This window comes from Carya illinoinensis, chromosome 7 (assembly GCF_018687715.1).
Source record: "Carya illinoinensis cultivar Pawnee chromosome 7, C.illinoinensisPawnee_v1, whole genome shotgun sequence".
In the NCBI taxonomy this organism is placed as follows: Eukaryota; Viridiplantae; Streptophyta; class Magnoliopsida; order Fagales; family Juglandaceae; genus Carya; species Carya illinoinensis.
In genome coordinates this window covers 28,619,819-28,630,499 of record NC_056758.1, presented here as the reverse complement: position 1 = coordinate 28,630,499, position 10,681 = coordinate 28,619,819, and the positions used below count along the sequence as shown (strand labels likewise).

The following is a 10,681-nucleotide window of genomic DNA, read 5'->3' as shown; positions in this document are numbered from 1 at the left end:
ATTACCCTCCCGCAGATCTGCGGGCTTCAATGGACTGAGGCGTCGGTGGACTGAGGGCCAAGCATCATCAGTGGAATGACCAAGATCGGCAACCAGTGGTTTTGCGTTGGTGGTTTGAACGGAAGCCCAGGAGCCGATTATGGTTTGAACGGAAGCCCAGGAGCCGATTGTGGTTTGAACGGAAGCCCAGGAGCCAATTGTGGTTTGAACGGCAACCAGTGGTTCTGCGTCGTGGGGGGATGTGTATTCTACGGAGAGCAAGGCAGATTGTGGGGAATGGAGCAAGGGTTCAGAGGATTCAAGGGGAAATGGCTGACTCCATTTCGCGAGGGCTTGAGGGATTCAAGGGCTGTCAACGGAGGGGTTCTACGGCAGATTCTGGAGATGAAGGGGGGAATGGCTTTAGGGCTGCAAGGGTCTGTCTCTGTTTCGTGAGGGCTGTAAGGGGTCGGGGGAAGAGTTAGGGCTAAGAGAGAATTAGGGATCCCCAAGGCCCCCGGCTTCGAGATGAGAGATTGTGAGTGTGAACCGATTCGGTGCGTTTTAGTGAACCCGACCTACACGTCATGCGTGCAACGGCTTCAGCCAAACAGTGGCTTCCGCGTAGATTATTTCATCCATATATAGTTTATATGGATTATACAAGTAGGGAAAGATCACTTGGGACACAAATGGGCAAGCACCACGTGTTTCAAAATAGATTACTGGAGTCCATCTAATTGTCTTGCAATCTGAGAGTGAGAGAGGCTGAGAGCATCAAATGCCAACGTATGGACCCTTAAGAAAACAAAAATAATAGGCCTCTTGAGAATACAAAACTCACCACAAGAGTCCACTGTTTCACTTGTCACAAGAGAAAACTGAACAAATTCGTAATCCAAGTTCAAAACTGGATGAAGAAGAAGATTCCGTTTTTGCTCTTTTTGGGATGAGAAATTAACACAAAGATTGCATGTAAGCTTTTTTATATAATGGACCAAAAAAAAAAAAAAATGATACGTTTTAAAGGGTGAGCCCTATAAAGGCATCCAAAAACCATTTACCTTGTAATTTCATTATATACATTACATGTATAAAGAGAAAAAAAGGTCTTATCATTGGGACAACATCAGCCAATTAAGTGAGAATGTCCTCGTGAAAAGAATATATCAAGAAGTACGACAGTCGACAGCTTCTTTGGGGCAGAAGATATTGTTTCCTTTTTCAATTTGCTAAAGAGCAACTCATTTTAAGGTTTTCCCGCGTATCTTGATCTTGTCCAATCACCTGAATTCTCTAACCAAATTGCTGGAAAATGCTAGAAATCAACCAGTTGGAGCGACTGTGGACTCCACAAGTCCCTCTAGTAGTTCCTTTTGCTCCGTAGTAGCACAAGCCTGCAAGAAATAAGCATTGCAGTTGCAAAGGAAATTATTAATTTTTTTTTTTATAATTAAAATAAATATCTATAAAAAGCGAAGCATTATATCTCTGAAAAAGGGTACCTGGACTGCAGTCTCGATATCGCCATCAAGGAAAGAGGTGAGCTCAAAGTTCATCTTTAAGCGATGATCGGTAACCCTATTGTCCTAGTTAGAAGTTAAAGAATGAAGAATCAGGAACTTCCTCGAACCTTCCAAGCGCATCAACACCAAGATTGAGAAACTTTATAACTTTTCTCAGTTACAAACTTATCCTTCCTTAAGACAGCCAAACCAACTCACTCACAGGTATATTTGTTTTTTTTTTTTTTTCATTAAAAAAAAGTTGTTTCATTTTTGTACAGTAGCCAGGATATACTATAGCCTTATGAAATCTCAAATCATGTATCCAAAATCGCATGAAACCATATGTCTTAGTACTAAGGTCAAGGAAAGATGGTATATGCAATGTTAAATACCTTGAAGTTGTATGTCCGAATCTTTTCTGCACGAGCACCTGTACCAACCTGCACTTTCGAAATAAACATGAAACTTACATACTTTAATCCAGTGCCTAGAAGCAGAATCTTAAATCGTGTAAGCTAGAAATGATCCCGCAAAAATTAGAATTATGTAAAAGCACCATCAATAATTTATGGGCATACAAGTTCCACTGATCAATCCATAACCTTCACTGCCCCAAAATATTTATAAAAATAAAAATAAAAAATTCCAGAACCTTGACATCAGAAGTTTGATAGTATGTATGCAATGGCAAGTAGGTAGGGGTTAGCAAGAACACTGCTGATCCTCTTGCTATCAGGCTTAATTTGTATAATTAAATTTTCTGATTAAGATTTAATCACATAAAGCATATAAAATTGGAACTGCTAGATGCATACAGATCATGACTCGTCTTCTCTAGGAGGAGCCAAACTGAATCTCAAAGAGTTCTATTTGCTCAACAATTTGCAGTTTTTTAAAGTATTCTAGACAGGTATTGTTCCAAAAGTGGCAGGAAACAACCCCCTTAAAAATAGACCAATGACTCTCAACCACCTTATATCCAAACAAATGTAAACATATGAAAAAGAGCATTGACAATGGTGTAAAATGCAAATGCAAAATCACATAGGTTGCCTTTGCCATTCAAGAAAGACTCCCACATTGAATTATGCATCTTTTAGCCAAAATAATAATAAAATAATAAAATATTACTCTTTTATTATTATTAATTTTTTTTCCTAAAATTAATTTTTTTATATATTTTGCAATTAAAACTCACTACATAAGATCTACAAATATATACCAATTGTGCTGTCTTAAAATTGAACATCAATGCAGTAGAGAAAAAAGGAAAAGGAAAAGTGGGAGGAGAGAGAAAATAAAGCTGTTGGGTGAGAGAGAGAGAGAGAGAGAGAGAGAGAGCAAGTGGGAGGAGAGAGAAAAAAGTAGTAAAATAAAGGATGAAGGGCGAGCAGTAGATCTGGAAATATGTAGAAATACTGTTCATAGTAAGCAAAAAATTTGCATATGGCTAATCCAATGCAGTAGAAAAAGTGGGATTGTTAGCTAAATATATATTTGCATTTACATTTGGCTACACCAATGCCAATACTCATGTTTACATTTGTGTGGATATCGATGAGCCCAGTTAGATTAGATCTCCAGTTATCCAAGTGTTTCTTCAAGTGGTTAGCATAGAGTATAAACCATTCTGCATAAACTGGATGTAATCTCAAAATGATCGCAAAAAACACTAGTGCTGTCAAAATGGAAAACTGAAGATTGAAAATATGCTAAACTAACTGTACCACTGATTGTCATACTGAACTTGAGTGACTGACGTGCATTAGGTTGATAACACACCCAAACTACCCCCTAAAGAAAGTAACTAGAAATATGAGACGCCCCAAGGAAGTGTTGTGACCACATATGTATCTCAAATATCCTCTAAGCGAAGATATACCTGTGATTTTCGTTGACTGCTTATCATCTCTTGCTGCTCTCTTACTTTAATCTCATACCTGTAGTAAGTTCAAGGATGATCATAAAATGTAGCAAGATAATTTAAACAAAGAAAAGGGGGAAAGAGGAGGGGGGCAAGAGGGCTAAACATGCAATTTTAAAGTGGAAATGAAATTATAAGTTCTGAATTGCATTTAACAGACCGGACTACTAACATATAATTATTAAATAAGAAAATACTACAGAGGATCATCCTACCTACTAAAAAACACAAACAACATTGAACTAAAAAGACTGCTCTTGTTTAACTTCTTTTCCCTTGAATAAAAACACCTCATATAGGATTTAGAGTTTTCCTTGTTTAATTGAAATACTGTGAAAAAAATGAAAGCACCACAGATTGATCTTCCAAAGTAAAATGTTTGTTTGTCTGTCAGTATATATGGTCATGATAGAACAAGAAACGATGATACATGGTGAAATTGATCCTCACAGTTTAGCTCGCAACAGCTGAAATGCTCGATCCTTGTTCCGGAGTTGAGTCCTTTCTTCGGTACAAAAGATGCGGATTCCAGTCGGTTTGTGGACAAGATCAACAGCTGTCTCCACCTTGTTGACATTCTGACCTGAGTGATGATCATGCATTGGAAGTGACCTAATGAGAATTTCTCATTTTTTCCCTCCGTCGAATTAAGCATAAAAAAGCAAATCACTTGATGAAAATTAACATTCTCAATGTTTGCAGCTTTATACCTCCCGCACCCCCAGACCTTGCTGTTGTCAGTTCAATATCTTTGGGGTCGATTACAACCTCAACTTCATCTGCCTAAATCCAGATATAGCATAAATACAAAAAATATAGTTAAATAATGCCATAAAAAATAAACAAAGCCATCAATGAAAGAAAATCAAAGATGAGACAAACAGCATTAACATCACATCTACAAGAACAAGCGATTCTATAGCAACCTTAGACTAAACTTTTCAAAAGCCTAGTCAGCAAAAATGTATTTAGATATCAACATCAGGAGGCATTATAAGAAGTTGACGGTCATTCTATGAAATAAGCAATTGCATGCAAAGTGGATCTCCAAACATACTTCCAAGCAGAAAATGTCTGCATCCCCCAGGCTTGACTATAGAAACCTCATGGAACTTGATTATCTCTCACTGCTTCCTAATACATGATATCCTAGTTAAAGCTAAAAATGTATTTTTTTTTGGATATGTAGTTACAGCTAGAAACGTTTTTTATGTCAATAGCCTTTTAGGCACCCAGATGTAACTGAGGCATGTGTCATTTATCTGCTAAATCCACTCTACCTCTGGCATTATGGCTACTGTTGCAGTAGAAGTATGCACACGACCCTGTGCTTCTGTCTGAGGAACACGTTGAACCCGATGAACACCAGACTCATACTTCAATTTGCTGTAGACACGATTCCCTTTGATCTCCATCACATATGTTTTAAATCCTCCCTTCTTTTCAGTCTTAATAATAAGAAAAAAATACTGTGAATCACATCAAAATGATAGGAAGCATAGTTCTGATGGAATGTTAGTAAGACATACCTCAGAGCTTGATAAAGGAGTGTACTTCCAAGAATTTCGCTCACTGTACCTCTGATACATACGGACCTTCAGGAAAAAAAAAAAAAATTATAGGAGCATTAGGGTGCATGCAGAAGCACTTTCAGAAGAATCCACCATACTTGCTGCAATGATGTTTTTGGACATCCTAGGCCTTTCATTTGAGAAAGCAAACATGAAGGATGAAACACAGTCCAGAAGCAACTAACTCACAAACTCAAATAAGAACCCAGTAAATGTGTCAAGAAATAAGTATATTCCTCGTAGTCTGTAAGATAGACCATTAATCTGGTGTCAATGGTTCTACACAAAAAACTCTAATTTCAAGGCCAACAACCTTGATGTGTCAATAGAATTATTTTTTATGATTTGCAATGTTTTATACCAAAACAAATACATGAAATGGAAGGACAAAAGAAGCATGTACCTACAAGATCACCAGCCCATAGTCCGGCCTCATCACCACCGGTACCTGCCCTTACTGCAAATGAAGGAAACACAAATTTTTAGTCTCGGAATGAAACTGAAGAAATTTGAGAATTAAGCGACATAGTTAAGTACATGAAATATGTAGAACACAGCTTGACTTCGAACAATGCTTGGGTGATGGAGAATCAGCTCTTAAATCAGATTTTCCATCTCTCTACAGGATTGCAAGGATCAAAATGTTGCTGTGGCAGATTATCTTTAATGTACGAACAATAATATTCTATGGAATGAATGTTGACTTTATTAGAGATGTAAATGACTGGGAAGTAAAAGCTGTTTCAGATTTTCTGGGAGGAATTTATAACTCTAAAGTGATGCAGGGAAGAGAGGACAGGCTATTGTGGGATCATGCTGGAAATTTCAGGTTTTCAGTCAGTTCTTTTTATAAGGAGCTTAATTGTCATTCTGGCTGTGTTTTCCCCTGGAAAAGCATCTGGAGGGTGAAAGTACCCTCTAAGGTGGCATTCTTTAGTTGGGTGGTTGCTCTAGGGAAAGTATTGACCACGGATAACCTTAGAAAGCGTGGTTGGTGTATAGCTGATTGGTGTGTCATGTGCAAGAAGGATGGTGAATCTGTAAATCATCTATTTTTACATTGTGAGGTGGCAAAGTCTTTGTGGAATGAGGTTCCTGGTCGGACAGGTTTATATTGGGTGAGGCCTAAGGAAGTTGTGGATCTCCTTGCATGTTGGCGTGGTTCTGAGGCAAGGAAATGAGTTGCTGCCAGATGGAGAATGATTCCTTTGTGTTTAATGTGGTGTATATGGCTGAAAAAGAATGGAAGATGTTTTGAAGATAAAGAGCGTTCTTTTGAAGATCTTCATTATTTTTTCTTCTCTACTTTGTGTTTGTGGGCTAGGATCTTTGTAAGGAATGATGATAATGTACTGAATCTGTTTCTGTCGTAGTTTCCTGCTTTCTAGTGTGTAGTAGGTATTTCTTTTGTAAATTTCCTGTATACTTAGGCTGTGCCTATTCTTGATAATAAAATTCTTATTAAATATATAAAAAAAAAATGCTTGGGTGATGGATTATATAACCTAAGTCGAGGCTGTTATCTTAGTGGAGAATATACCCAAGATCAGCTTATCATTAATTTCATAATGTTAATTGCAAAATGCTAACTCAACTAAGATAATAATAATGGCAAAAGCTGTGCTTCATTTGTCTCTGTTTAACTTAGCAGTTACAACTTCAATCGAATTTGATTGTTCAGGCAAAAGCTGCACTTCCTTCCTCTCTGTTTATCTTAGTAGTTAAAATTTATTAGTCAAAATGAACATCTTCGACCGAATTTGATAGTTCAGTCCCCTCTTCCACAAATGATGGTCCATTTTTTGACTAAACGCATACCTCTTCATAAATTATATTTGGTAAAAAGTTCAATGAGAGAATAATTTGTTCAATGGCAGACTAGAGTGTTTACCTTCAAGCATTATATTTCTTGCGTCCAGAGGATCAGTGGGCAGTAGAAGCACCTATCAATGTAAAGTGCAATTCAATGATTTGAGATTCCTAATTACCGGAAAATGAAATTAAAAGAAACGAAGAAAAAATATAGGACACCAAAAAAGTCAGATGAGAAAAAGAATACCATCATAAAATATAATTAAAAATTAAATAAATAAAAAAAGAAGCAAGAAAAGGCATGTGGTATCCTCTGAAGTCAAATGTCAGAATGCTTGCAAAATTAACAATTTAATAAGAGATCACATTTCAGATGAAGTTTATCAATGCCAATTTGATGAAGCTGCTTGAATTCATAATAGGTCAATCATCAGGTAAAACAACAAATTGAGCTAAAGGATTATTACACGAATAATATTTAAAAATAGAAGATGTTGAAACAACAGAGGAAGGACATAAAAGAATAAAAATAAAACAGAATATGAACATGGAAAATAAGAATTTCTGATAAAAAAAAAAAAAAAAAAGTGGAAGACCTTAAGTTTCTCCTCAAGCTTTCTGAGTTGATTAGATAAAGAGTCAATTTCAGAAGCAATCATCTCTGCCATATCCTGATCACTGCCATCATCTTTTGCTAAAGCTGAAATGATAGATATGGGGAGGAAATTAAATGACTGTCAACAAAAACCTTAAACTTTTATTAAAAATTTGCAAAAGAAAGAATGGGGAGTAAACCTTTTGTCTCTTCTAATTGCTTCTCACAGTCCTTGAATCTCTTAAAGGTTGACACAACCTATACGTCCAGACAAACAAATAATTATATCAGTGAAAATTGCACTGGCTGTGACAGAGTTCACCAAGTAAAACTCAGCATGAGAAAGAGCAAATTGAAATGAAGTACCTCGTCCAGCTCAGCCATAGATTGTGCCAGCTTTTGGTATTCACTGGGATTTGAGACGACATCAGGATCAGCCAACTTGACCTGAAATATTTATTGGATATTTCAAATGTAGCGTGAAAAACTCAATAACTACCAAGATGGTGCTATAATATGAGAATATACATAGTGGATATAAGAAACTAAGTTTTCATATCTCAATCACCAAAAGCCTCAAATATCCCAATGGCCCGCTCAGACAAATTGCTGAAAGAGTTTTATAGGAATATGTCAGTACAGGATATGATAACTGGGTTAACTACGAAGGACCAACCCACCACCAAAATTGAACAAAATTCTCTTGAATTGTATTTTCTAGTAAGTTCAAGCCCAATGTTCAACCTTAGGATGTATGTCAATCTGATCTCCAATGTGGGAGCTCTTGCTGCTGTTCCATAATTATAGTCAATAGCATAAATTGTGTGAATCATAGTACTTCCAAACGACCACATATTTCTCTCAAATATCCCAGCATGTCACCGACAACTCACCATTAGGTTGTTATATATTACTTCAATTAACCATAATCGATGCGTAGAAGGAATTTACTTCCATAGGGAAATAACACATACCATTATTTATGGATCGGTCACAACAATAAGACAACCCTACCAGCTTCTCAGCTAAATTATCACATTTTCCTCCAACCTTCTCTGGTCAAATTGCCAAACACTTACTTTTCTAAGGTTCAATCAAATATTCATACGGCCATAACTCCAATATTTGCGAACCACTTCAATGTGCCCTCGCAAACGGTAAAAATCCACTCTAATCGAATTCCTTAACATTCGGAAAATGTTATTCTAAATAATTCGATTTGAAAATGCACGTCACCACATTTTCATGCCTTACACAATAACAACGGACTCATTCAATAAGTACAGATTTCCTCGTAAACACACGAACACACAGTGAGCGAAACAATTTATTCAAAAGTTATCACGGAATCCATCAAACATACCGATAACTCTTTCCAAGTATTCTCTGCAGATTCCAGTTTCGTTATCAGATACGGCTCCTGCATTTCACCAAATTAACAACGCGACAAAAGCATGACATTCACATAACCCTCACGCTGAATGTTTCTCCCGAAAAATACATTTCAAGGAAATTCATTCTCAGAGTGAAAAGGAAAAAGACAATCAAAAATCAAAATCAAAACGTTTTTCGGTGAGGAATTGCACAGACCGCCATGCAAACGAATCTTCGAGCTTTGTGTATATGCATAGGTCGAAGGCTGAGATTAACTCCCCAAGATTTCTCACATAAGCGAAACCGTTCTGGGAATCGATTCAAAGTTGCTAGAACTCGACTTGTTGAGCTCGTTGTTAAGCTATTCATAGCTGCGTTTTTTAGCAGAATATTTTGTGAGGATTAGAGCGAGTGCGAGCGGTTCGAGTCGAATAGATAAAAGCTTGAGATAGGGTATGTTTGTGTACTCTCTCTAAACCCCCCCCAGTTGGATAAGGTTTACGGCTGCCGTCGGATGGAAAATGTCCGGCTAAAGTTTTCCCTTCTATTTTTATCACCTCACGAAAATCTTATCAAAGTTTTATATATAGTCACTTTTATATACTTTTTTATATATTTTAATTATATAATTAATTATATATTAAAAAAATTAATTCAATCAATCATATCAATAAAGTGTATAAAAAATATACAAAAATAACTATATATAGTATTACTTGAATCTTATAGTATTTGGCCTCATTTGTATTTACAGAAAACTTAAAATGAGATAAAAATTAAAAATTAAATAAAATATTATTAAAATATTTTTTTTTAATATTTTTTTTATTTTAAAATCATCTCTAAACATAAAAACATTTACCGTGTAAACGATTTCCAAAAATATGAAAGTCATCTTCTAAACAATGTATTTTTAAAATAAAATAAAATTTAGTAAAAAGTCAGTGATTCAGATTCCAAATACATTTGAAAGTGGTGAATTGGTGTTTTTCACACTTTATTGAACTATTTAAATTAACAACCAATCGATCAAATAACAATAAATAATTAACATATCAATTTTGGTAATGAAGTGAGACCCATTTAATAAACACCTTCAAAATCTAATACCATTCCGGTGTGAGTTACCACCTAAGACTCACTATAGAAATTTAGTTTTTAAGTAATTTAAAAACACTCACTAGACCCTTCAAATAATTAAATCTAGCTTGCAACGCCACGAATATTTTCATTCGATCCCTACAACCTAGCAACTTTGAACCACTAACATTTCTATAGCTTCATCACGAGCATTAACTCGATCTTTTCAACAAACTCCACATTATTCGAACATGAGCACAATATGATGGAGATTTGTTTATCAAAAGAGAAATGATCTTAAATGCTCAATGAATCTCTTTCAAGTTTTCACTCTATATTATAATAAATACGATGGTTCTGGCTACTCTCCACACCTTAGAACTTGTGTATATTATTATATGGTTCTGGCTACTCTCCACACTTTAGAACTCGTGTATATTATTATATATACTTAGGGTTTAAGCAGGCACCTTAAAAAGTACAATGCCTTGTAAAAAAGTATTTCTTGAGAATTTCATTTGAGTCAAATGTCTAGCAGCTTTTTGTCCAGTTTTCGATTATAACATTGTTAAGTTGTCTTGACCCAGTATTTATTGAGATTTGAAAATTTTGAAACATTAATATGTAGTCTTGTAGATAATCGAGTTAGCTTTGCAACGCCACCAATATCACCTAAATTCAATGCGGGGATCAAAAGTTATGATTAATTTACTCTAATTAGGTCAATCTCATCATACTTGTGAATTTGCAATTTATATACTTTTTGTTCCAATTACAACCTAGACTCTACCTCTACCTAACATATTTGTAACTCAAATGGATTAAGTTTTGTCATAAG

General features: G+C 35.7%; 1 protein-coding gene across 2 annotated transcripts; it reads right to left on the bottom strand.

The window, feature by feature from the left end:
* Positions 1 to 996: 996 nt before the first annotated feature.
* LOC122316852 (peptide chain release factor APG3, chloroplastic) lies at positions 997 to 9,270 on the bottom strand. Of its 2 annotated transcripts, XM_043133672.1 has the most exons (15): positions 8,980 to 9,259; positions 8,753 to 8,809; positions 7,756 to 7,836; positions 7,590 to 7,647; positions 7,391 to 7,494; positions 6,874 to 6,925; positions 5,390 to 5,439; positions 4,941 to 5,006; positions 4,692 to 4,859; positions 4,122 to 4,194; positions 3,862 to 3,994; positions 3,370 to 3,427; positions 1,880 to 1,927; positions 1,485 to 1,568; positions 997 to 1,376 (listed from the first exon to the last, which is right to left on the bottom strand). In XM_043133672.1, the coding sequence occupies exons 1-15, from the start codon at positions 9,130 to 9,132 to the stop codon at positions 1,305 to 1,307; spliced, it is 1,257 nt and encodes a 418-aa protein (XP_042989606.1). In that variant the 5' UTR covers positions 9,133 to 9,259; the 3' UTR covers positions 997 to 1,304. The 2 variants fall into 2 exon arrangements, with proteins under 2 accessions (XP_042989606.1, XP_042989607.1); XM_043133673.1 differs by lacking the exons at positions 997 to 1,376; positions 1,485 to 1,568; positions 1,880 to 1,927 and adding an exon at positions 2,667 to 3,281 and having other exon boundaries at positions 8,980 to 9,270.
* Between the last annotated feature and the right edge of the window lie 1,411 nt (positions 9,271 to 10,681).

Bases quoted from the DNA above. Each gene is read 5' to 3' on its own strand.
- LOC122316852 (XM_043133672.1), bottom strand. From the start codon at position 9,132: ATGAATAGCTTAACAACGAGCTCAACAAGTCGAGTTCTAGCAACTTTG. The intron at 3,995-4,121 runs GTATAAAGCTGC...ATCATCACTCAG, and splicing joins AAGGTCTGGGGGTGCGGGAG to GTCAGAATGTCAACAAGGTG. The intron at 1,377-1,484 runs GTACCCTTTTTC...TATTTCTTGCAG, and splicing joins ATATCGAGACTGCAGTCCAG to GCTTGTGCTACTACGGAGCA.